This window comes from Panicum virgatum, chromosome 9K, assembly GCF_016808335.1.
Source record: "Panicum virgatum strain AP13 chromosome 9K, P.virgatum_v5, whole genome shotgun sequence".
In the NCBI taxonomy this organism is placed as follows: domain Eukaryota; kingdom Viridiplantae; phylum Streptophyta; class Magnoliopsida; order Poales; family Poaceae; genus Panicum; species Panicum virgatum.
Window position 1 is genome coordinate 58112356 of NC_053144.1, and position 26677 is coordinate 58139032.

Below are 26677 nucleotides of genomic sequence, written 5' to 3' on the forward strand. Positions count from 1 at the left end.
TGAGAACTCTGAATTGCTCCACGTAGGAAAACTGATCCTGAGCATCGGGGAACACAAATGCGTGCTCAGGGCGAGGTGTGCCGGAGCACGTAGGCCCAGAAACACCTTGGCAGGATCTAGGCAAGCACTGCCAGAATACCAGAGCGCCAGACAGCTCTCGCCGCCTCGCGCGCCGGCAGCCCGTCCCGGTCTCGAGAGAGCGCGCGGCATCCGTCGGCGCAAGTTGGGGCGACGCAGCCGGACTCGCGGTCCGCGATCCGCGAACCCTGTGACGGCCGACCTTTTTCCAGGGAGGGAGCGGCGCCTACGCTGGCCGCCAAAAGGGCCGGGGCGTGGCCGGGGATGGGCAACTTGGCGAACCAATCGAACGCGGGGGCCGGTGCAAGTGCAGGGCGGGCGAGATGCACGCACCCGGCCGGGGGCAGCCGCAAAGCCGCCTGGTCCAGCGCTGCCGGCCTGCCTGCCTGCCGCGCCTAGCCTTCACGCATCATCAGCCCGCAACCGGCGCGTTCTTTAATCGCCGGCCGTGGCGTCCGAGTCGCCGCCGCCGCCGTCGCTTTGCCCGGTGATAAACCCCGGGTCACGTCACCACATTTTTTGTGGAGCGATTAGGCTTAGGCTAGGTCAGTGGCAGCAGCGGGCCCCCTGCAACATGCGATTGGAGTACTAAGATTTTTTTTTTCACTCCCATTTCTTTTTTTCCCTTTCTCGTCGATGGGTGCTGCGCCAGCTCGAAATGGATTGGTGATTGGCCAGTATGGCATCCGACGACGTACTAGGCCATGCCTGAGCCTGACTGAATGAATCCCGTCGTTGGATTTAAAAGCCGGAGGTCGGCGGCGCCTTTTCCTGACGGGAACTGTCACGGTCACGCTTAAAAGATCTTTTTCTTCTGCCATGAGATGGGCAGATAGAGATGCAGATAACGCATCAGCCATGTTGTGATGTTGCGCGCATCAACTTGACCGTTTTTAAGTAGTTCTCCGATCGATTGCAGAGCCCGCGCATCCAGTACTAGCGGACTGTAATGAAGGGTCGAGAAAGACTAAACTGCTCCAAGTTGACAAACTGCAGAGTCCGCAAGGGGGAAGATTGGAAGGGGAAGGGTGACGCACTGACGCGGTCGCTGCCCTTTCCCCAACGCGAATCGTAACGGAAAAACGAACATCAGCTGAATGCCTGAACGCATCTGGACTCATGGGGCATCTGGTGCACCGGCCAACCAATGAGAAGCTGGTTTTCAGTTACGATGACCGGTGCTTCTCGATCGCCGTCTACTGCATGTTCAGTGAGTAGCTAGGTTCAAACATCACATGCGCAAAGATTGGTTCCAAGGTCATCCTTGGGGATCGGATACGGAGTCCGGAAAAATAGAGTTGTTGCAATCTTCACTATTTGCTTTCAAGTTCCACCCAGATAAAAAGAAGTACTCCCTCCTTCCACGTTTATAAGGCATAGTGGAATATGATAAAGTCTTTCAAACGATACTTTAACCATTTATTTATCATATATTATATCACTTATGATTATAAATTTATAATCATTGTAAACTATATTTGATTATGAATCCAATCATATAAAATTTACATTATAAAAATAAAAAATTAATAGTTAAATTATTGGTTAAAGATAGAAAGGTTTGAATTTTGATATCCGTGTATGTCTTATAAACGAGGAAGGAGGGAGTACATTCTGAAGAAAGATCTTATCTTATAGGGAAGAGTTACCAGGGAATAGGGTCTGACTTATTAGTAGCACCTTCAGTCTTATATATACATCGATTGAGTTCAAGTTGAACCGTTCTGTTTCCAACACCGCTCATGTTGAACTAGTGTACCGTAATTAAATACTAACCCATTCTAAAATACACTCATCATGTTTCGAATTATAGTTGACTCTAGTATACTAAATCAAGAAATTTAATCTTTGACCGGCTTCATAGGAAATTTAATAGCGTCTACAAACCAAATAAATGTAAAATCTGGATATATTTCATAGTGGATTCAATAAAACTTATTTCATATTGTAGATATAAAGATTTTTCTATAAACCTAGTCAAAAGTAGAGAAGATCGACTTGGGATAAATAAAGTTAGAGTGCACTGAAATTTGGAATGGAGAAAGGATGTCATTTTAGTCCGGTCCTAACTCAAACTTCTTCAACTTTCACTAAATTTGTGAAAAAGATATGTTAACGTGTACAACATTACCAAATAAAGTAATGCACTAACTAAATTTCATGTTAGATATAACAAAACTGATTTGATATTGTAGATGTTGGTGCATTTTTCTAGAAACTCGATCAAACTTAGAGATGTTTGACTGATTGACACAATAATCAAATAAAATGACTTGCAATTTTGAATACAAGGAGTACAGAAGTATGGAACATAGCCTGATTAGGACACCAGCTTAAATAACACAACTATACCAGCTTACTCGAGAAATTTGTCTTGTTGTGCCATTGTGGGGAAAAATCACATTGAAAAGAACACATCCAGGATCCAACGCAGGCCGCACTCAAAGCAAGCTTACAACGATGGGTTTCCGCATGCAATCAGCTTTATTACTTGGTGACAAAAATATTACGGTCGATTTACTCATTGGTTCACCTCAAAACAGGTCACTAAGAAAAAGCAAAGTACAGCTGGCGTCCTAGTCACTTTTGCGGCACGACCGGTGAACGTTGGTCTTTCCATTTCCAGCAGCGACACGCCCTGGTGGGTTTATCGTGTAAAGTACCATGTAAAATTAGGAGACAGGCAAATCCTTTCCTGACAATGTGCTGAGACAGCTTTAGACAAACAAGTGTTCTTTCAGTCATCAACTCTGAAAGACTGCTTCACCCAACAAAAGCATTCCCCTGTTTTTATTTCCATCTGGCTCGACCTAGACAGCTAGACTATCAATCTCGTATTCTCGTAGCGTGCACGCACTGTACGGCCACTGTGCTCCATGAGAGACTTTGTCTCGGCATTGCAAGCTCGTGTGGGTGCAATGGTGGCCACGAAAAAGATCCTCTAGGGCAGCAACACGTTCGTGCATCTGCTCGGCTCACTCCTAAACGTCAAGAGTGTATGTGTGGCGCAGAAGAGAACAGCAGCGTCGACGCTGTTCCAGATATACTAGCAAATCAACTTGCTCAAATCAATTTGCATGCACAGGATGTGCTGCCATGCCACTGCCAGAGCGAGCGCGCTGGTCCCGCCCCGCGGCCGTCCTCTTCTGGCACGAGCTCGCCCGCCCATAGTCTCCGATCCGCCTCCTCTCGTCACATGAAAAACCCGTTGCGAGTCCGGACCCGTCCGGGGCACGCATCGATCTCGCGTGAGGCAGTTGCGATTCCAACAGAGATCATGTGTGTCCAAACGTGCGAACGCAATGGCAGGGCCGTGGGGCGAGGAAAGGGACGCGTGCGTGTGCGTGCGCAACACACGGACGGACGGACGGGCGTCTCAGGGAGGGAATTGCACGGAGACAGCAACCGGCGGCAGGCAGGGCAGCCCGGTGAGGGTGTGGCGACGAACGAAGGGCGCCGACGATGATGCTCGGGCCGGTCGCGGGGGAACCGGATCCTGGGGGGCTTTCCGCCAAGAGTACGCAGGTAAAAGAGGGCCGCTGCGTCGCAAGCTCAAAGCTCGGAATTGGATGCCGCCCCGCCCTGCGGCAGCCACCAGGGTGAAGAGGTTTTGAGGTGAAAGCACGGCGCTGCGACGCTAGCCGGGCGCCGTGCTTGAAGCCAAGAACGCAACGTCGCTGCCAGAATCTTGTCTCGGATTTGGACGTCAGTCAGTGCCAGCGGCGGATCTATAAAAAATATTAGGAGGAGCTTATTTACTTCTTCTTCTTCTACATATAGCTATTCTTTTCAAGCTTCAATGGCTTCAAATTCATAGAAGGAGCTCCATGCATCTAGCACGGGTAGGAGGGGCTCTAGCCCCAGCTGACCTTGTGCTAGATCCGCCCCTGGTCAGTGCCCTCCACCCCTCATGTCCCTCCCAGGTGAGGTCATCAGAAGGTTGATAACAAGTTGACTGTTTTACCTTTTCTAAAGATCAGCTTCAGCATTCAGCAACGAACTAATGCCACCAATTACCACTTGAGGTGTGATGTGATCTACAGTCTAAGGCAAAAAATTGTCATGTTATTACCTGTTTTACTTTTTTTTTATCTCAACTTCAACACGAATTTAAGCCGCCAATTATCACTTGTGGTGTGATGTATCTACATTGTACAGTGTATTTGACAAAAATGCTACGGAGTAGCACGCATAGGGATGGTAATGGATTATAGTCTAACTTGATCCAACTTGATCTTTATGTAATTTTAGCTTAAAATATATAAGATAAGATCTCGATTCTTTTTAAGCCCGATCTTTAGATTATCTATGCTAAAATTTAAGCACTTTACCACCCCTAAGCACGTAAAATTTAAGCTCTTTACCACCCCTAAGCGTTTAACGTATTTTCTTGGTTCTTTAGAAGAAAAAAGTAAAGTGTGGAACAAGAAAAAGCAAAGCCCATGTTTTAATTTTGTTCATGGGCTTTGCATTATAAATTCTGGCCCAGGTACAAACAGCAATGTTCTGACGACCCAGGTCTAAACAAGACCTTTCGCTTTTTTCAGATGAACATTACCTAGAATGATACTAATAATGTTGCTGTAATTTTACAGTCATGTTGGTCACCAGAACAGCAATATTCTGTCCCAGTCAAAATGGGAGTTTCACAATTATTGACTCCAAAATAGTACAAGAGTTTCATTGCTTCCATCATTTCCCAGCTATTAGCTATGATCAAATGAATTTCCAGTTACTGGAACAGCTTGCACTTTCTGTTGACGATTTCCATGTCTAACCACCAATTCAAAATTTTGACGACTAACACAAAAAATTTCAGTATAGCACTGAAGTAGGATACTGATCAAACATGAGCTGGCTGGAGGTAACTTCGCTCATAGAGGCCCATCACCTGATCAGCCACTGCCCACATTATAGCCTGTCCAGGTGGAATCCTCATAAGCCGGGGGAGCAAGCCTTTCCACAGCGCTCGCAGTCCCTCTTCGGTGTATATTGTCCGTATCGCATGGACCATGCCTGTGTACTTCATGTCACCAGTTCTCCCTTGAGCCATTAACCTAGTCTTCACAACATCGAAGGGTCCAGTGCAGACAGGCCCTGCGGTTCCTGCAAGGAACCCTGAGATCATGGACTGCCATGGAAGGAGGACCTTACCATCTCCCTCATGCTTCTTCCATAGAACAATGTCAAATGTGTTCTTGGCTGAGAACATTGCAGCTTGGTTTGTGCCATTGCGCATAACAGTTGGTAATGCTCCAGACCACAGACCAAGTAGGCCTTCTTCCCGAACTATAGTCCTTGCACAATGTATGGGACCTTTATATCTAAGCAAGTCCGGGCTCAGTCCTTTTTGTTGTTGCAATCTAATCTTTACCACCTGCATCAATGGTTAAGAAACATTACAAGTTACAAAAATTCTCTCAAGATAATTCAAGCTTGCAAGGAGCAGAATGTCACAACCAAAAATGAAAATTAACTGCCTCACACAGGTACAACAAAGAATAAGCAATCAAAGTTTATGCAAACTGTACTTGTTCTAGATCCTGACCTTACCTCAAAGAATATGGAAATACAAACCATGATTGGTTGCCTTTAGTGATTCAGTTTCCAGATGGCACTGGTGTAATGTTTTAAAGAACATCATATTTCCAGTCAACAATATGCAAACCAATTTTAGTACAAAATAAATAAAATTTGGTTTTGCAGCAATCCCTACTTATCAGGTACTTAACCTTCCACATAGAAATGAAGTATCGGTGTATCACTGTGCCTGAATACCTACTCTCTGAAGAGGGACAAACCGGACAATATTTCCATCTGTTTGGGCCAAAAGACCCAAAACTCTGAATACTAAACAGCAGAAACCACCAAACCATTCATAATGGCACGATGCAGTTGTGAAGTTCTTTTTGACCAAATTAAACTATGGTTCCATTCTTTGAGAATTCACAAAAGCTATAAACGGGGCACGTCCATCCATATTTTTCATAAAAACTGACGTCTAATACTATCATATTGCTCCCCTCCATACCTGGTCTTTATTTTTCTTATATGGTTGCCTGTCTTTATCATGTTAAAGACTAGCATGTTTGCATGTGCTAATTTAACAATTCTAGTGTTTCCATCGAACACAAAAACAGCATGATTTTACTAAGAAAACAAATTACTTTATTTCAAGTCATAGAAAAATGAGTATCAAGTTAACATTAAGAAAGAAGCAGGTGATTTACAGCAACTTCTTGGTCAAACGTGTTTGACTGCATCACGGTTTTAACATATTCCCCAGCTGCTCAATCACTCTTCTTGGTCATGGTACTAGCAAACTACAATTTGGCTGCAAAGCGCATAGCTGTCCTTTCTTTAATTCCCCATCCCAAGCTGGCAAAGATGCGTGCCTCACCATTCTCACTCAAGATTAAACAACTTTAAGCGTTCTTTTTCTATACGGTATTGATGCCGCTTTTTATATCGGTAACCACCACGTAACCTCTCGGAAGTTGTTTGTATTCCACAAGAAGTATGTAGACTTGTAGAGTACAATCGATTTTTGTCTATGCGGTAAACGGTTCATGTGCGATCCGTTGCATGCGCAACGCAGCCAAGGTAAGAAAGTTGAAGAACGATTCAGGATTCAGGAACAGAGAGAGATGCGCAATCTTGCCTCAAAGGGGGTGACGATGAGGAGCGCCTCGATGACGCCGGCGCCGAACCCGGACGCGAGGCGCCCGTGCGCGGAGACCTTGCCGGTGGCGGGGTCCTTGAAGGCGGACTGCAGCACAGCGTTGGAGCCGAGGCGCAGCGCGTACTTGAGCGTGAGGTGGGTGGCGAAGGGCGTGAGCCCCTTCCAGAGCGCGCGCACGCCCTCGGCGCGGGCGACGGTGGCGCCGCAGTGCGCGATGCCCCGGTAGGCCCCCGAGCGGTCGAGCTGCAGCCGCGTCTTGACGACGTCGATCGGCTGCAGGCAGCACGCCTCCATGACGCCGCCCAGGGAGCCCGCCGCCGCCTTCACGTACGGCGGGACCGGCGGCCGGCCTCCCCCGCGGGGCTCCTCGGCCGGGGACGCCGCCCCGGGCGGCGGCGGCGATGGAGGCGAGGAGGAGGAGGAGGAGGCCATTCGGGAAGCGGCGGCGGCCTTACCGGGCGGGGCGGACACGCGGGTCGGGCTCCCTCACTCTCACCGCAAGCAAGGAAGCGGATCCGAAAAGCAACGGCGGAGCGCTGGCTATCTATAGGAATCGGCATCAGGTGCGCCGGGCGTCATCCTGCGATGGCGCGACTGAGGGGCCCGCCCGGCAGTGGAAGCACGCTGAACGTGGCGGAGGGAGGCCGGGACCATTCTCCGGGCCCACTTGCAAGTGGTACAGATCTGGCGACCCTCTGCCATGCCTTGCGACCAGCGCCGGCGCGCCACGCCGCCACCAACCCCCGCCGAGAATGTGTCGCTTGTTTGGTTCATGGACTTTTTTTTTCTAAGTCCTTGAAACTTTTTAGTATTTAGAATTATTAAATAAAAGTTAATTATAAAACTAACTGCAGAACTCTGGGGCTAAATTGCGAGACGAATCTAATGAGGTATATTAATCTACGTTTAGCGGATGGTACTGTAGCATCACTGTAGCAAATTATGAATTAATTAGGCTCATTAGATTCGTCTCGCGAATTAGCACTCAGCTGTCAAAAAACATTTATAAACAAATTTTATTTAATACTATAAAATAGTAAGATTTCTTTTGATGTGATAGGGACTTCTGAAAAAAGTTTGGAACCAAACAAGGCCTTACCGGGACTTCGGCTGTATCATGTTATCAACTTTAATTATATCTAAATATGTGCATAAATTTTTTAATTAAAAATAGAATGTATAGAGCACACGAGCATATATCATGGTGCAAAGTTTGAAGATAAACAAAATTTGTGCAAGAACAAACAAAAAAAGAAATCTGCACTTGAATAATTGTGGGTTTGTTCATGGATGATTTGCAACCCGTGCATGTTTTTTTGTACAAATTTTTGTTCAATCTCAAACTTTGCATGATGATAGATACTTGTGTGCTATATTCATTCATATTTTGGATAATTTTATATGCATAAATTTAATTGTAATTAAAGTTGATAACACGATAATACCGGATACATTCTCAACTGCCGCATCGGTCGGAGTTGGACCTGGTACCCTCATGATACCAGATCCACACGTTCGTAACGTGGTAGTACCTTATAGGATCCTCGTCCAGCGCTACCACCACCGGCGCCCACCGCCCTACCACCACGTTGGTAGGCTGGCCGAGACCCTATTTACCTCCTATATTTATCTAAACAATATCAGATATCACGCTGGTGCCTTGATCGACTTGTATTTGGTATTAGATACTAACTAGCGTGATGGCCCGCGCTAATAGCGCGGCTAGATTCCAGATAAACTTTTATCATTATAATTTTTTATTCTAACTAATATGAAAACCATAATATTGTTACTCTAAATTTTTTTTGTTACTCTAAAGTTTTTTAGACAGATTAATGATGGAGAGTAAAAGTCTATATTACCCTTCTTTAATTACCATGTACTAATTTAGAAAATAGTTATAATTTTTCTATTTAGCTTGTATGAAGATCTGCATTTCATAATTAACTTGCATGCAAGGAGGGGCATTTTTGACCTAGCATACCAAAAAACTCACTTGGGAACTTAAAAGTATATATTATGAGGTAAAATTTGAATGCTAGAAGTAGCTATATTTTGGAATGAAGGTAGTAGTAAGTCAAACGTATTGTATAGGACTGCCACTGTAATTGTAAGCTTCATGATCCAAGTCCGGCTCATGGCGTACTATGATGGTCATTGATTTTGTAATAAATTTAATCAAATATTTGCTAATATATTTAATCCAACATTGTCTATTGAGCTTAATCACATATGAGCTCGAAATCATTAAAGTGCAGTTGCTATGACCCTATTGGTCATGGCATCGGACTGCTCAAACTCCAAAACAAATGGAATCCGATTCCTTTGGAGCCCTTTTCACTGCTCTTCAGTTGTCAATGCAATTATTTTTCATTTATCTTTTATTAAACAAAGAACATTGTATTCCTTTGTTTATCCTCCTCCTCCTATGATCTAGTCTATGGATTGATTACCATTAGTAGCATCTTAGTTCATTGTTTTTCTTTATTTTTGGCTCTGTATATTCTGGTAATGCAGCAGATGCCTAGAACGTGTGGTTCAAGGTGTCTACATCAACTTGACGTAAAAATCTTGAATTTAACATTTTTTTGCTATAGGAAAAAATGATATTACTTTATTCACCAACCATGTATTATTGGCCCTCTCTTTCTCCTTCAATCTCTCTCTATTCCTCAACTTCATGAGCCAACACTACTATTCCGCAATCTAATGTCCACCAAAGCTTATGTTGTTCTAAACCACCTCAAATCAGTCTCCAATGTTCCTATGGGTGCTTTTTGCATGTGACCTTAGTACCAACAAAATGAGAACAAAGAAAATTTATCTCAATGTAACTTCTTTTTACAATCATACGCTGAAGTGTGTGCAGCAAGCACTACATGCACATTATGCATGTCGTTCAAATTTGATCAGTCGATTAAGGTTTGTTACTACCATTTAGCTAGTGAAAGCATATACAAAGTGCCTCTGTAGGTTCTTATAGTCTAGATGTTGAATGCCATGTGCTTACAATGAAGCCGGTAACAGTATCAAATTACATAGCAAGTTAGCAACCCGTATATGACCTTGTCAGTATTGTACAGGAGATATATAGAACCGAACTCAAGGACAATCACCTCCGTTGATCTCTATCTTATTAGCCTACAACTTATTGAACATAAAGATGTGAACTATATATTGTTGTGCCAAAGTTTATGCTTTTGCAAGAAAAGCTGCATAGATTCACTATTTTTTTACTGTTGCACTCCTGCCTGTATCTTTGCCTTCTCTTTCATGGAAGATCATGCCTGGTTGGTACACCAAAACAGATCATATACGCACAACCTCTGATCTACTATTTAATAGTTGGCAATATTGACAGAGAAATATAGAGGTTGTTTTCGTGCGTGCGTATAGTTGGCCCGTTCATCTTGTTCCACCTAAACGCGATCTTAATTTCACTTGAAACTTTGAACCATGTGCAATATCAAAAATAGAAAGTCTAAAACCATCATCATCAGGGGGTGATTTGCATGAAACATTGTTGTTGATCAACGCCGTATGCATGTGTTCGTTTGTGTCCGGAACAGCCTTGAACCCAGCTTGTGCTAGAGCGCCGCTTGCACTGCGTAAGATGATCAGTACTGTAGTGTCGACGTGAAGACCCAATCTGAGCTAGCAAGATTCATGAAGCACACTCGAGTAGTAATGCTCAGTCTTTGCTTTTGAAGACCCATGTGTTGTGCGGCAGGGAGTCTTTCGATGACTCGACTATGGTATATGGCTGAGATTTTGATCGGATTACCACGATTGCTTCTCTCGACCTCCCTGTCATGGTTCGGTGCCAAATCAGATTGTTTGTAGAGAAATATCTTCTATTTTTTTAGCTTATTTTTTAATTATGAATTTAAGCGTATTATTTTTCGTATTCGGCATGGACTCTTCAGGTTGATATAGACCGTTAGATCTTCATAAAATCCAACGGTGTAAATCCTTCTCATTTTTTAGATTAACGTGAGAATTTCTAGCCTCTATCGGCGAACGTGGTGGCTTCTTTTAACACTACTTTATTAAGTGATTTGCATGAAACATTGTTGTTGATCAACGCCGTATGCATGTGTTCGTTTGTGTCCGGAACAACCTTGAACCCAGCTTGTGCTAGAGCGCCGCTTGCACTGCGTAAGATGATCAATACTGTAGTGTCGACGTGAAGACCCAATCTGAGCTAGCAAGATTCATGAAGCACACTCGAGTAGTAATGCTCAGTCTTTGTTTTTGAAGACCCATGTGTTGTGCGGCAGGGAGTCTTTCGATGATTCGACTATGGTATATGGTTGAGATTTTGATCGGATTACCACGATTGCTTCTCTCGACCTCCCTGTCATGGTTCGGTGCCAAATCAGATTGTTTGTAGAGAAATATCTTCTATTTTTTTAACTTATTTTTTAATTATGAATTTAAGCATATTATTTTTCGTATTCGGCATGGACTCTTCAGGTTGATGTAGATCGTTGGATCTTCATAAAATCCAACGGTTTAAATCCTTCTCATTTTTTAGATTAACGTGAGAATTTCTAGCCTCTAGCGGTGAACGTGGTGGCTTCTTTTAACACTCCTTTATTAATATAATAGATTAAGAACTTTTAGAGTAGAGTACTCTGTTATCTTTTCACACGTTCGCTTCACAATTGTCCTTTTTTTCTGACGTGAAGGCCGATGCGTCAACGAGCCTGGCACCAGGCCACCTCACGGCCCCACCCCACGCGCACTGCGGCGCCTGAGGAGCAGGTATTATAAGAGGCTGGGAACCGACTGTGATCCGACGTGGGAAAGAGAGAGAGCATCAACGGGCTGCTGCCGAGTCGCCGGCTGAGAGCACTCTCACTGCGACGCATTAAAAACGAGCGCAGCAACCAGCTGAGCGTGGGCTCCCAGCCGGTAGCGGGCTGGGACCATAAAACTTGATCTGATGTGCGGCGCGGGGGGAGGGGACCTATGAAGCTAGGACAGATACGGGATACCTGGGCTGGGCTTACGTCTGGGAAGGCAGCACGCGCGTCATGGCAGCGTCGGCCTTACTCAGGCCCACACGCCCCGGAAACAACACGTTGATATGGGCCACTTTTGACTTTGCAATCCCTAGTCTGTCTACATGAACATCCACGCTTGTTGCTGAAAGCGTCCAAAATCGGAACGGCAATGAATCTATGTTTTTTTCCTAATAAATCCGTGACATTATTGCGGACAAAGTTGATATAAGTATTGGACATATAGTTGCCTGGACGTTAATTTGAAAAATTTACTGATCGAATTATGAACGGAGGACTGGTCTGACTCGCATACAGAATGGACTAACACAAGATGGACCAAACTAAAATTTTAGGTGGAAACCTATAAATCTATATCTATTACTAAAGTGAGTAATGTTTCCACCTAAATTTTTGATTTGATCCGTCTCATGTCATTGATAGGTGGGTCTTAGTCCATCTCGTATGCAAGTTGGCCCAACCCCCTCCGTCCACTACTTAATTGCATAGATCCCTACAAATTAACCATGGTCTAAACGCATCCGATATTTATACCAACTTTATTCGTAGCAACACACAGACATAATTACCTAGTAGATATAGATATAAATTATACCCCGTTTGGTGCAGCCGTGGCTTGTTCCGACTCCTCCCACCGCAATGCGCATGAGCCGGAAGCCACAATTTCCAGTTTCACCGGCTTCTCCTCTTTCTGGTAGTTCTTTTTTAGCTTGAGGGAGAAAATGAGCTTCTCGCTAAAGTGCCGCTACAGTGCATTGTTAGAAAGGTGAAGCTACACCAAACGAGCTCTTAACATGTTGTACTTGTAACATAGTACTGCTTAAGTGAAAACACCAATACACCATTAGTACCATATTAGAAGTGAAGTCCCGCAAGAAACTTTGGTCAAAATTAATCGGAACGCAGTAACTGTATGGCATAAACGCGCGTCAAAGGATCCAGTCCAGACGCGAAAGAAGTTCAGAAGAGAAATAATTTGTCTAAGGCCAACGAATTCTACAGATCACCAGAAACATTGACTAGAAATCTAGAACGCTTCATAAGAAAATGACTTGACTGCTCTCTTCTTTGGTCCCAAAACACGTGGCCACGCGCAAACCGACTGGAGGCTAAACACACACAAAAAAAAAAGACAACTCGACTAGCATATTTTGGCATGTTAATCCGACTTTGAGAGAGGGTGATACTATATAGTAACTTAATTGCTCGATCAGTAGCACTCATGTATTCTACGCGGTTTCCTCCGTTGTTGCCCCTAGAAGAGATGGTAAACCTAAAAACGCGTTCCATGCTGTAGCAAGAAAAAAGAGGAAAAGAGAAGAAAATGTTGAATGAAAAGAAACACGGGCGTTATCTTGAGTCTCGTCAGGCGACCATCCGCGACACTGATCGTCAGGCCCGCAGGCCCCTGGTCATGTTCAGTGCACTCCGTACATGTCCATCGATTTCTAGTCTTCCAAGAATCTAAGCAAAATTGGCAGCGGTATCCTTTGAAGCTTGAACAGCGGGATTCTCCTGAAAACTAAATATCTTGATACTACCGAATATTTTAAAAATAGCCTAGGTATGGATGCGCAATGGGATTTGATTTCTTGCATGGATGCAAGTTGATGCAGAGGATAATAAAACATCTGGGAGCTTTCTTGGAGCGCTGGCAATTGCAATCCAAAAGTAACTCAACATAGGTAATTAGATGTTTGAATGTAACACATGAAAAACATAGGCATTCAAAGAGGAAAAGAGATTCAAACATAAGATACTAGATTTCCTCAAGAACTTCTAAGGATTCAAGCATCCCATAGAAATTTATAGGATCCAAGCATCCCAATGGAACTTTCAGAAATTTCACTGGCCCGTTTGTCCCTAAAAACCAATAGGAAATCATCGTTAAATGGGGGACCCAATTCATGAAAATTGCTTTTCCATTGCAATTAGATATCTGTACTTTTAAAGACTTGTATTATAAAAACTAAAAAGGAGAGTACCAAACATTGAGATCTAAGAAAATGGTAGAGCTTGCAACATGACGTAAAACTTAAAATTCTTTCTTTTGGGTCCAACTGACAAAAATTTAAAAGACAATATAAGAGAAACATGAAAAAAAGTTTAATTAACGAATAGAATAGGATTCCAATAGAATATAACAGTGTAGGTAGGCTAATTGCCTTTTACAATATGAATCGAGGAATCACCCAACATTATTATGGTACTGTCAAAGAATGAATCAAATAGATCTAAGTACATAAAGAATGGTTCTAAAAAAGAATGTTCTAGGTCAAAGAATGAATGTTAAAATCCCCACAAAGTAGCGCAAGCTCATGAAAACTATTGCCTGCGAAGTAACATGTGTCATGTCTACCTACCCTGCCCCCATTCCAAACAGTCTGTTAGCACTACTGGCTAGAGAGTCTAAATCCAGTTTCTCTCAAAAATTAGTCAAGGACTTGTAAATTTCTGCAACTGTATGATCACAACACTGATATCGTCAGTAGAGCCCCTGGAAATAGATGTTTCAGTGAGCATCCTGCAGGCAGCCATGCGAGAGGCCTTGTCATTAATGGTGCAGAGAGGCCTTGCAAGGTTTACGGCCTCCTGATTATCAATCTTATCCCAGAGGCCATCAGAAGCAAGTATCAAGAACTCGCACTGCTGGTCAACCAGGAGGGTCCTGGTGTCAGGGTCAGCCACGATCCACTGCTTCAGGTGTGCATCTCCAATGCCTCTCGAAACTGCCAAGGAGCCCTGTACTCGCCATGTTCCGCGATAATTTACCACGAATCCACCCTGAAATGGAGAGGAGCAGCATTTAAGACATATTGAAGGGTATATCGTCATGTTGTATTCCCTAGCTCAGATGTTAACGAATTCCTCCATTTTCAAATAGCTATCTAGTTCAAAATGCTCATTCATCAATACTAGTAGTTTGAGTGCTTTTGATGCATTATTCAAATTTTGCCGAAAAGGATAAGGCTAAGACGACCACTACTTACCAAATTCTCAATTCTCTCCTTCTCATCCTCCCGCGAGGCCCTGTGGTCAGAAGTGAGCGCCTCCGCCTTCCCTGCTCGGCTGAGCACCGCGCGGCAGTCTCCAGCATTGGACACGACGAGGCCACCCTTTTGGAGGACAGCCGTGACGCAGCACGCTCCCCCGCTCTCGTCCCTCTTAAGGAACTCCTCGTCCGTCTTAAGGTAGCCCCTCTTCACCGCTCCTTCGATTTCTCCGCCGTTTACCTTCTTCAACTCTTCAGCCATGAACTTGGGCATGTTCTCAGCAGCGAACTCCGCCGCGTTCTTCCCGCCGTGACCATCGAATACACCAAACAACGCCTGAGCAGTATAGACAAGTCGATTAAGTCTCGGTGCTTTGGAAAATTTCAGAGGAAATTGAAAGTTTCAGCCCAAATGGTCGCGTTTTAAGGAGAACTCGTAGTTCAATTTTATTTTCAAAATCACGGGAAAACACACGGATCGAACAGGGAGACTTTCAAGTTTCAATCGAGCTTACCACTTGGGGATCTCCGCCGAGCGCGACCTTGGCCACATGCCGGTCCTCCATCTCCACCCTTCTCCTCCCCTTGCCCCTACGGCAGTACGCCGCGAAGTCCTCCCCCTCCTCCTCCACCTCGTTCCTCGGATCCGCCTCCACAGCGGCCACCGCGGCCGCAGCAGCAGCAGCAGCCGCAGCCGCAGCCGCGCCGGCCGCCGGCACCACGAGCGGCGCCGGACGCCGCCTCTTCAGCACGGGCCCGGCCGGTGCCGAGGCCACCGCGGCGGCGGAGGCCGGCTGGGGCGACGACGACGGGGAGGGCTCCTCCCGGAGCAGCGCGCGGAGCGCGAAGGGTCGGAGCGGCGAGCCTGTGGCGGCGGCGGCGGACGCGGGCGCCGGGGAGGAGGCGGAGACGGCTCCGGCGGGCTCCGGCGAGGCCGACGCGGCCTTGCAGGAGAGCGGGCGGCGCGACGGCGAGAAGACCGGCGAGCTCGGGATGGCCACCGTGCAGGACATCGCGAGGAGGCGGCGGCGGGGCTTGGGTTTCCGGGCTCTCGCTGTGTTCCGCGCTGCTGCCCACGGCCTCCTGGCGAGTCCAACGCCTTTTCCCTGGTCTCGGTTTGTTTGGATTGGTCTGCGGAAATGGCCGTTTGAAAGGGGTTTTATATACCGTGGGGGCACAGCACGCGTTGCCGGTGGACGCGCCTAACCTAACGGGACGGGAGGTGGACTAGGGATAAGAATGGCTCTCAGATGCTCTTTTAAAATGTTTTATTATGTTTCCACTAGAAAACCGCTTTTCAATTCAATATTAGTTCTTGTTCGATTTTAGGAATCAACTTTTTCAAAAATGGGCAGAAGCTTCGATCTGTGCTGCTTTTTCAATGGAATATTTGAGCAAATTCTCAGCACAACAAATATGCCCTACGACACAAAGAAGCAAGGATTTCAAACCATTAAAGAAACTCTCTTCTCATTTACACGAACTGGAAAGCGCTTACTGTTCAAATTACCTATCTTCTTCTCTCTCTTTTTTTTCACGGAAAGATAGGAGTTCTAATGTTTCACTTTGGTTCTCATTTAAGTTACATTGTTTGACCATCATCACATTTCCGTGAGCACCGCAAAGAACGGAAGTATGAATGTGTGCTTCGGTTGCAGTAGCGTTCAAACCTAAGTTACGCTGCTGCGAGACGCCGGACGCATCATAGAAGAAATTACAGTTACAGTATGCTTAGATAGCGAAAGCAAGTGATCTGGTACAGCGAAAGGAAAACAATAGCGCCTGCCCCGGAGTGTTATACCCGGTCTCCACCGCCCAGTTTTTCACACAAGCAAGTCAAAACTTTTGACTCAAAAGGGAAACGGGAAAGGAAGCCACGAAGGAAGAAGCTGGAGCGCGCGGCTGTGGCCTGGCTGTCGCGGAGGAGCAGGTTTAACTGGGCTGGGAGAGTGAAACGGCGCGCGAGTCAAACGAGCATACGTTAATCCCGTGTGGAGACGACCACACAGATCGCAGTCTTGCGGTCACGGGGACGCACGGGAAGGAAACAAGCCGGCCGGCCGGCCGCCGATCTGATCTGGCTCTGGCCTCTTGCTTGGCTGCCTTGTGAACGCCGCCGCTCTCGAGTCTCGGCCGGCTCTTCCTCCTGGTAGTACTTTACGCGGTCATTAATCAATTGGGGGTTTCCTTCCTTCGAGCCCCCCATCCGCCGCACGACCGCGCGACCCCTTCCTCGACACGGGCGCCGCCCAACCGCTGCCCGCCACTCAGGGGGGAGGGGGCGGACCGCCCGGAATCCTTTGGGCGCTGGCCGACCCCGTGTGCGGCGCGGCGGTGGTGTGACCGTGTGAGGTGTCCGGACGGGAGTTGGAGGATAGTACTACTGTAGCAGGAACGTGCCCGGAAGCTGCGGGCGGAGCTGTAACGCTGTGGTCTGGACGACTTGGGGATCGGGACGGTTGCGAGGAGGCGCTGACCGACGGGGATTGGGCCGGACCCGGACGAACGTTGGGAGCGAAGCGACCAACCAATGATCGCGTCGCGTCGCGTCCCGTACGCATCCGCGTACGCGCACGCTCGCGGGGTCACGCCATGGCGCGCTCGGCTAAGCAACCTCGCCGTGGCTGTTTTGGAGACTGCTCATGCCACGCGCAGCGCTGGGTCGACGTCTAGTAGCGGTTTGCCATCTCGTTCCGGCGTTTCAGCTGGACGATGGGTGTACTCCTATATTTTCGCAAAATTGCCTTTTGCACTGGGGTAGGTGTCGCGCGGTTTACGGATCTGGGCCGTTGGCGACCTGGGGTTACGGTCCCACCTGTCAGCGTAAGGTGCAACCTCTTGGCGGCAGAGGCCACTAGCCGTTGCACTTGACTTGGTCGCCACGGTGGGGGTGGGGCGGCTGGACCGACGCGGGGGCATCGCCGTCCCGGTGGGAAACGGTGCACGTTCCTGGCCTGGCCGCCTGACGTATCAAGGCCGCGTGTTTGTATTCGCTTATAATCCGATTGTGGATGGAAATAATCCACAATCCCACCCAAACGATCTGCTTACTTTTCACTTACCTGCGTCGCCGCTTCTCCTGGAATCGTGAATACAAGTAAAATGGGATTCTCCCCACCGCATCGCTGGAGTCGCGCACGCGAGAAGCGAGGGGATTTTCCTCTCCCTACCCCGTCCCTGAGCCCGAGCCCGAGCCCCCACCCCCGTCCAGCGCTCCTCCCCGAGCCCCCGGCCTCCCGTCCAGTGTTCCTCCCCGAGATCCGCCACCGCCAACCCAGACCCCTTCTGCGCTGTCCGCCAGACCGTCGGGGAGACGCGGCCCCTCGCGCGCGTGGCCCGGAGCGAGCTCGGAGCGCCTCGAGATCCCGCGCGCCTCGCACCGCTGCGCGTCGGCCTCGCCCTGGAATCGCTCCGCCGCCACCCGTACGCCAGGTACGCACGCCGCCCTTCTTTTTCTTTTCTCCGAAGCAGCGCTGCCGCCACCTGATTCGTGCCCTGTCCTCGCAAGACCAAGCAGCGCCGGCCCTTCCGTCCCTCGAGAGCAAGCAGCGCCGGTGCCCCTGCCTTATCCCCCAACAGGAGCAACACCCGCGGCCCTGTCCTCCCCTGACGTCGCCTCCCTCCAGATCCGCGGTGTCCTGCCCTCCCCTGCCTCCAAAGGTACGCCGCCGCACTTTTTTCCCTCCTGGAGCAGCACCGCCGGCCCATGACTGACGGCGCCGCACTTTTTTCCCTCCTGGAGCAGCACCGCCTCCAGTAGCGCCAGCGACACTGACTGACGCCGGATCTACGCTGCCCACCCCTGCAGTGCGCCGCCGCCACCCCTGCCGTGCGCCACCGCCGCCTCCAAGGTACGCTGCCGCCCTTGTTGTTGGAATGTGGATTGGACCTGAGCATAGTTTATTTTTGAGCTATTTATGCTGGCATTATGACCTCTGGAGTAGTATGAGATGCAAAGATTTGTATGGGATTCCAGTTATTTTCTGCAATATGGGTAGATCTTCAGGAACATGAATTGTTAGTTGGAATTTTGATTAGGCAGCCATGCAGTTATTTAGCAATATTTTTTGGAAACTAAACAAGGCCTTAGTTTACTTTCTAACCAGCATGTGGATTGGACAGTAGTTGGTTGTACAATTTTTTTGGAATAATAGACCTTGTATGTTTAGATGGAAAAATCGGAAAAGGTTGTATCAAAATAGGATTCCTTTGCTGCCAAAGTTTTCAATGATATCTGCTGCGAAGAAGTTCTTGCCCACAATCGCCCTCAACAATGTTTGAACAATGTGGGATATGCAAATCTGGTTCGGAAATTTTATGAACGAACCAAAAGGCCATATACTGAAGGGCAAATGAAGAACCGATGGGATGTACTGAAAAAAAGTATACACAATGGAAGACCTTAAACTTGAGAGCCACCGGATTGGGAAGGGATCCCAATACTGGTTGTATTGTTGCTGATGATGATTGGTGGAAGGAACAAGAAAATGTGAGCAAATTGTCTAATGAATGCATTAATATATTTTGTTGGCAAAGTTTCTATTCTTCAACAAATTGTCTAATGAATGCATTAATATATTTTGTAGGCCATGCCAGGATGTACTTCTAATTTCAGATTTTTACCATTTGAGCATGAGGACCAAATGAGAATAATGTTTGAAGCTGTTATAGCTACAAATGAGACCTCTTATGTTCCAACTGGGCATGGCAATGATGATGAAATTGGGGAGGGTGATGTTGCCGGTAATGATGTTGCTGGTAATGATGATGGAGAGATAGGTGGGATTGGAACTAGTACAGAGAGGAGAGCAGGAAAAAGGGCTGCACATCACTCACCTAAGGGAAAGAAGAAGAAGACTTTCAGAGACCAATGCATGAAGCGTTTGGTTGAAGCATATGAGATTAAAGCTCAGAGTAGTAAACAGTCTGCTACTTCACAAGTTGTTGATCTTGTTAGAGATGAGATTGGAAGTATGTTGGAGCAAGTCTTAATGATGGGGTTGAGGAAGGGAGTGATGGACACTTCTATGCTACACAACTTCTTACCAAGAAGGAGAACCGTGATGTCTTCATTACACTGAAGACACCAAATGGAAGGCTGAGTTGGCTAAGGAGGGCATGGGAGAACAGGAAGAAGCATTAGTGTGTTTTTTTATTGTCCTTAAGTTGGTTTTGTGAGACATTTTCCTTGCATCCTTAAGTTTGATGTGTGTGATACTGGAGTATTTGTTTCATAAGACATTTATCAGTTATGTTGTACCAATAAAAATTTGGCTTGCTAATTGTTACTTTTTACAGGCTTTCATTATCTATGAGTTCTTCTAGCTGTTCTAGTGAATCTGGAGACACTTCTGAGTCTCAGAATGCCATGGTTGTGGATGAGTCTGACGACGACGACGACGATTTTATGGTAGCAATGGTTGCTTTGGAATGGATGGCATCAGGCAATCTGCACAAGAAGACAATACATAATTCTTCATTACCTGTCATGACCGGTATACAGTGGGTTGAGTTAACACTACAAAATCCAGTTGATTGTTATGACATGTTCAGAATGCGAAGGTCAATTTTCTTACGGCTTCATGACACCTTGGTACAGAATTATGGATTGAAATCAAGCAGAGTATATTGTAGCAAGAAAGCCTTAGGAATGTTTTTATGGGCTTGTGGTGCACCTCAATCTTTTAGGCAATGCAGGAACAAGTTTCGTCGATCATTAGAAACTATTAGTAGAAAATTTGCAGCAGTTCTTGATTCCATTATGAGATTAGCTTTTGATATTGTGAGGCCAAAAGATCCACATTTTGGTACAATCCATCCTAGACTGCAAGAAGCAAGGTTCTGACCGCATTTTGAAGATTGCATAGGTGCAATAGATGGTACTCATATACCGGTAACTGTGTCATTAAGTGAACAACCCAAATACATTGGTCGCCATAAGTATGCCTCACAAAATGTGATGGCGGTATCTGACTTTGATATGCAGTTCATATTTGTTGTCACCGGTTGGCCTGGTTCTGTTCATGACACTCGTGTACTATTGGATACGCTAGTCACATACAAGGACCAGTTTCCGCATCCTCCTCATGGTAAGAACAAGTTGCGGGCAATTTATTTTTCGATCAATAATTCCTCATTGCTACGTAACATGACATAAATTTGATATGCAGGAAAGTATTATCTTGTTGACTCTGGATACCCTAATAGAAAAGGATTTCTTGCACCCTACAAGGGGCAAAGGTATCATGTTTCCGAATGGCGTCATGGTCACCAACCAGTGGGATTGAAAGAGGTGTTTAATCATGCACATTCATCCCTTAGAAATGTGATTGAGCGGTCATTTGGAGTTCTAAAGATGAAGTGGCGCATTCTCAAGAACTTGCCCAGTTATCCAGTTAACAAGCAGTCCAAGATTATAGTTGCTTGTATGGCCCTTCACAATTTCATTAGGGAATGTGACTTAGAAGATCCGCATTTTGAAGAAGACGTTGAAGATGATAGTCCTCATCCCACTTATGATGACGATGGTGGTACTGGAGATGATGTCGATATGAATGCATTTCGTGATGCGATCGCTACCGCTATGGTTTCGTGATTTAGTTTATAAATTAGTTGTATCCATCATTTATGTACTCAATGTTTAGAAATTAGTGCTGGCACATCTCTTGGGCTAATTGTGATATTAATCTATTTGACCTAATAGTAATATAATTATGTAGTCAAGATTGTAAAAAATTATAAGAATTATTGAATTCTGCTCGTATTTAGCAAACAAATGAGATATCATCAGCCTCAAGGGTATTTCAGACTTTATACCACTCAGCTCAGAGAATCGGCTCAAAATAATCAGGATTGCCAAATACCCAGCTTATTCAGACAGCCGATTCTCCAAACAGCTGGCTTATCTCAGAATCCTGATTCTCAGAAAAGCGAAGTCCAGAAAAACGGAAACAAACAGGGCCCAAATCGGTTTGCTCGGGTCTGAGGCAGCTGTGCTCAGGCTGTCCGCACTCGTCGTACTTCAAATTCATACTCTAAATTGAATATTCTATTTTGGTCATCAAGATTCCATCCTCTATCTTCGTTTCTTCAGCGCTCGTCATACTCTATATCTCATTCTCTATATCCTGGTCATCTACGTTTCCTACTCAAATCTACTATACCCACTCCTTCTATAGTCACTGACGGGTGGGACCCACACTTTATCTCTTTTACATCTCCCTCCTCTTTTCTCTCCCTCCCCTGCTCTGTCCTCCCCTGCGCGTCAGGGCCGGCCGGCGGGGCATTGAAGCGTCCCCTCATAAGAGAAGACTTAAATGTGATACCAACATCAGTCCCAGGAGGTTGATGACACATTTATTACAACAGATGGTTCATCACCGTACAACTCTACGCGGTAATGGGCAGTGAAGCGCTGCTATCGCGAGGATTACAACTAAAACCCACACAACTACATTAACTACGAAGAGTGGGTCATCAGAGTCTTGCGCCATACGAAACTTTCTGCGGGTGACCCTATCCACAGGCAAGGCTGGGTGCAGGACAGTACCCTACTCGACGTCTTCGGGAACGTAGTCTGGATCTTCCTCTGAAAAAAATTAAGAATGGGATGAGTACAAACGTACTCAGCAAGTCCAACCACACCCACGGAGGGGGTATAAACAGAATATAATGCACAGGGTAAATCAAGGATAAGGTTAGGGTTTAATTTGCGGAAAGCAATATTTTATGCAGGGGTTCATTTGAAAGAAAGGATTTTCAAGCAAGTTTTTCTTGCACCGAGTAACACGTAGTGTTGACCCACACAAGATCCAAGTTTTAAGCAGCTACTGGACTCCTCATCCGCCGTAGCACACGTCATAACTGCCGGACACTTTTCCCAAAACAACTCATGCTTACCCATCCCAAAAGAAACACTAGTTGCGTGACCACACCGTAACTCGCCCAATACCGTGGGCATGGCTATTCGAATAGATTTCAACTCTGCAGAGGTGTGCAACTTTACCCACAAGCGAGGTACCATAACTCGATTACTGTAGTGTCGGTGCAGATCCCAACAAAGCCATTACCCACCTTAGCTAGACCTGACTAGCCATCATGGGATCCACCAAGGGGTCATTGACCTATCACAGAGGTTTTAATCGGGACATAAGTCACACAGAGCTAATCCCTTCTCCTTGATCACCCGTTGCTCTCAGCTCTCCTGATGGCTATCAGACTAACTAGTGGGGTTTATGCTAAGCCGTTGCCCATTCAACGGTCGAGTGGTTTGCACGATAGTGGAGTTAGGTGAGATGACACACCAACTCGGTCCTTAGTTGTGAGAATATGGATATCTCCCTTTCTTGCTCTGCCACACAGGCACGAGCACACCAATCGGCAAATCACACAGAAATGCCATCCATCCCGTCTAAACGTATCTTTCGAAATTCCACATTTCTCCCTTCCCACACACGCACACCTTTTTTTGTAAAACAAGTTGTATTGCGTATAAGGTCCTAAGCGTTCTAGCAGCGATTAATGTCCAAACAAAACACATTCAGACATTAATCTAGGTGGTGAAGGAATGGTTATAACAAATCAAGGAGTGGCTATCCAACCATGTTTTCAACAGGCAAAACATATGCAATTTTATAAAACAGGCCAATAGGTTGTGTTTATAAAAACTATGACAAAACATGCATCAAAGGGCGGGATTGAACTTGCCGCCTTCAAATCCTTCCGGGGGTTCCTGATCGAAGTGCTATCCTTCGGGCTCGGGGTCGCAGAACTAATCCTCATTTGCTTGCTCGCAGTGCCGCTCGTCAACGGGCTCTCCTTCATTCACACTGTGATCTACGACGTATACAAACAAGCACACAATCAAGAAAAAGAAATAAAAGCTTTATCGTTGAGCTCGAATCGGAAACGATTAGGATATGGAGGTAGGGGTAATATTTTTGGGCAATTTCCTAATGGCATGGCCATAAATATGCTAGGAAAGGTGTGGTAAAGTTTCAGGTCGATCGGAGGTTGTTGGGCGCATAAAATAATAGGTTATGTAAAGGTTTAGGGGTTAAACAAGGAGTCAGGGACCTGTTTGTAATTATTCTCGAGAAGGCAGGGGCTTGACTATAATTTTTGGAAACATCTGGCCTACTCTGGAAATGTCAGGGTTTATTTAGAATTATGTTTATATGAGGGAAGGGTTTATTTTGAAATAGAATAAAGGGAAGGGATTCTTTTGCAAAAAGGCAAATGAGTGGAAGGGCTCTTTATAGAATAGAGAAAAGGGGAGGGGTTTTTGGAAAATTTGCCATCTTCTTCCTCCTCTCTTCACGGGAAACAGAGGAAGGGAGGGGCGGGCGCAGGCGGCGCCTGGCCGGCGGCCCTGGGCCGCGATGGCGGAAGGGAGGAGGGGGAAAAGGGACCAGGCGGCGCTAGGAGTCGATCCCCCTCCCCAATTTCAGAGGAGGGACCCGCAGGGAGGGGTGTGGCGGCCGTGGCCATGGCGGGCGGGCGGCGACCGCGGGCAGTGCCGGTGGGGGCAGCTCGGAGCGGGCGCTTGTGGGGGAAAGGGAGAGGGAGGAGCGAGGACTCCATCCCCCCGCTCACCTTGGGCGGAATCCGCTCGGGGGCCTCTTTATAGCCGAGGAAAGGCGGTGGAGCGGAGGGGCACCGCTGGTGCCGGGCGGCGGCCATTAATGGCGCTCAGGGTGTCGCGGAGCTACATGACGCGCGATTCGCGGCGTCGACGCGACGTCTCGGGCAGCGGCATGGTGTGCAAGAGGAAGGCGAGCACGTGGAGGGGCCCCCGGGGCGCTGTGCTTGTCACCGAGCGGCTCGAGCGGCGAGGTGGCGGCGCTGTGCGGCCGGCGGCGAGGGCGGGGCGGCGCACGTGGCGTTGCTCGCGGAGCGGCGAGCGGCGCGGCGGTGATGGCGGCCTTGTGGCATGCGCGTGGAGCGCGTGGAGGCGGCCGGGTACGGGCGCGCGAGTACCATAACTCGCCCAGTACCGTGGGCACGGCTATTCGAATAGATTTTAACTCTGCAGAGGTGTGCAACTTTACCCACAAGCGGGGTACCACAACTCGATCACCGTAGTGTCGGTGCAGATCCCAACAAAGCCATTACCCACCTTAGCTAGACCTGACTAGCCATCACGGGATCCACCAAGGGGTCATTGACCTATCACAAAGGTTTTAACCGGGACATAAGTCACACAGAGCTAATCCCTTCTCCTTAATCACCCGTTGCTCTCAGCTCTCCTGATGGCTATCAGACTAACTAGTGGGGTTTATGCTAAGCCGTTGCCCATACAACGGTCGAGTGGTTTGCACGATAGTGGAGTTAGGCAAGATGACACATCAACTCGGTCCTTAATTGTGACAAGATGGATATCTCCCATCCTTGCTCAACCACATAGGTACGAGCACACTATTTGGCAATTCACACAGAAGTGCCATCCATCCCGTCTAAACTCATCTTTCGAAAATTCCACATTTTCCCTTCCCACACACTCACACATTTTCTTTTTATAAAACAGTTGTAACGTGTTTAAGGTCCTAAGCATTATAGCAACGATTAACGTCCAAACAGAACACATTCAGACATTAATCTAGGTGGTCAAGGAATGATTATAACAAATCAAGAGGTGGCTATTCAACCGTGTTTTCAGCACATAAAACACATGCAGTTTTGTAAAACCGGCCAATAGGTTGTGTTTATAAAAACTGGGACAAAACATGCATCAAAGGGCGGGATTGAACTTGCCGTTCTCAAAGCCTTCTGGGAAGTCCTGATCGAGGTACTGTCCTTCAGGTTCGGGGTCCCGGAACTGGTCCTCGTTCACTTGCTCGTGGTACTGCTCGTCGACGGGTTCTCTTTTGTTCACACCGTGATCTATGACGCACACAAGCAAGCACACAATCAAGAAAAAATAAAGATTTGATCGTTGAGCTCGAATCGAGAACAATTAAGATATGAAGATAGGAGTGATATTTTTGGGCGGTTTTCTAATGGCATGGCCGAAATTATATTGGAAATGGCGTGGTCGAATTTTGGGAGAATTGGAGGATGTTTGGCGCATGAAATGATGGATTAAGGGAGTGGTTAGGGGCTAAACTGGGGTTCGGGGACCTATTTATAATCATCTGTGGAAAGGGAAGGGCTTGTTTGGAATTACTAGAAATATCTGGGTCACACTAAAAAGGCAGGGGTTTAATCATGAATATCTTTGCATAGTGGAGGGACTAATTTTCTAAAGAAATAAAGGGGAGGGGCTTCTTTGGGAAAGAACTAGAGAGAGGTGGGAGGGCTCTTAAACAAAAAGGAGAGAAGGGAGGGGCCTGGGGGCAAAACTGCCCCCTTCTTCTTCCTCCCGACACAGGAGCGGACAGGGGAAAGGGTCCAGGAGGAGGGGGCATGGGGCCTGCGGCCCTGGGCGCGAGGGAGGCCAGGAAGTGGGGGAAAACGGAGAGGAGGCCAAGGGGGTTCGATTCCCCTCCTCACCTTGATCTGGGATGGAGCGAGGCGGGCTGCCCACGGCGGCGGGCGGAGGTGGGGCGACAGCGGCTATGATGGCGGCGCTGCGAGGCTGGGGAGAGGGCATGCGGTGGCGGAGGTGGTTGTGGTGGCCGAGAGCTGCGCGGAGGCCCTATTTATAGGCCGGGAGAGGCGGTGGAGAGGGCGGGGGGGGGCACCGGTGGCTGAGCTCGGTGGCCATTAATGGCGGTTTGGCCTCATCGGGGTGTCGCGGAGCGGCGGCACGATTAGCGACGGCGTACAGGACGACGAGACGGCTAAGGCAACGGCGAGCAGCGCGCCGGGCATCCCGGATGCGTGGTGCACGTGGGGGAGGGTGCGTGCTGCACGTGGCACAGGGAGGTGGCTGTTCGTACGGGAGCAGGAAGCGGGAAG

At 47.2% G+C, this 26677-nt stretch overlaps 3 protein-coding genes across 4 annotated transcripts; 1 reads left to right on the forward strand and 2 right to left on the reverse strand.

The window, feature by feature from the left end:
• Nucleotides 1–4580: 4580 nt before the first annotated feature.
• LOC120652717 (mitochondrial succinate-fumarate transporter 1-like) lies at nucleotides 4581–7245 on the reverse strand. The gene is made up of 2 exons (XM_039930612.1): nucleotides 6740–7245; nucleotides 4581–5455 (listed from the first exon to the last, which is right to left on the reverse strand). The coding sequence occupies exons 1-2, from the start codon at nucleotides 7190–7192 to the stop codon at nucleotides 4922–4924; spliced, it is 987 nt and encodes a 328-aa protein (XP_039786546.1). The 5' UTR covers nucleotides 7193–7245; the 3' UTR covers nucleotides 4581–4921.
• Nucleotides 7246–13876: 6631 nt separating this feature from the next.
• LOC120652718 (probable protein phosphatase 2C 32) lies at nucleotides 13877–15907 on the reverse strand. Its single transcript, XM_039930613.1, has 3 exons — nucleotides 15295–15907; nucleotides 14778–15116; nucleotides 13877–14571 (listed from the first exon to the last, which is right to left on the reverse strand). The coding sequence occupies exons 1-3, from the start codon at nucleotides 15790–15792 to the stop codon at nucleotides 14224–14226; spliced, it is 1185 nt and encodes a 394-aa protein (XP_039786547.1). The 5' UTR covers nucleotides 15793–15907; the 3' UTR covers nucleotides 13877–14223.
• Nucleotides 15908–18744: 2837 nt separating this feature from the next.
• On the forward strand, nucleotides 18745–20667 carry LOC120648833. 2 transcript variants are annotated; one of them, XM_039925481.1, is made up of 3 exons: nucleotides 18752–19268; nucleotides 19366–19657; nucleotides 20522–20667. In XM_039925481.1, exons 1-3 carry the CDS (start codon nucleotides 19143–19145, stop codon nucleotides 20542–20544), a joined length of 441 nt encoding a protein of 146 aa, XP_039781415.1. In that variant the 5' UTR covers nucleotides 18752–19142; the 3' UTR covers nucleotides 20545–20667. The 2 variants fall into 2 exon arrangements, with proteins under 2 accessions (XP_039781414.1, XP_039781415.1); XM_039925480.1 differs by lacking the exon at nucleotides 20522–20667 and having other exon boundaries at nucleotides 18745–19268; nucleotides 19366–20087.
• Nucleotides 20668–26677: the final 6010 nt, after the last annotated feature.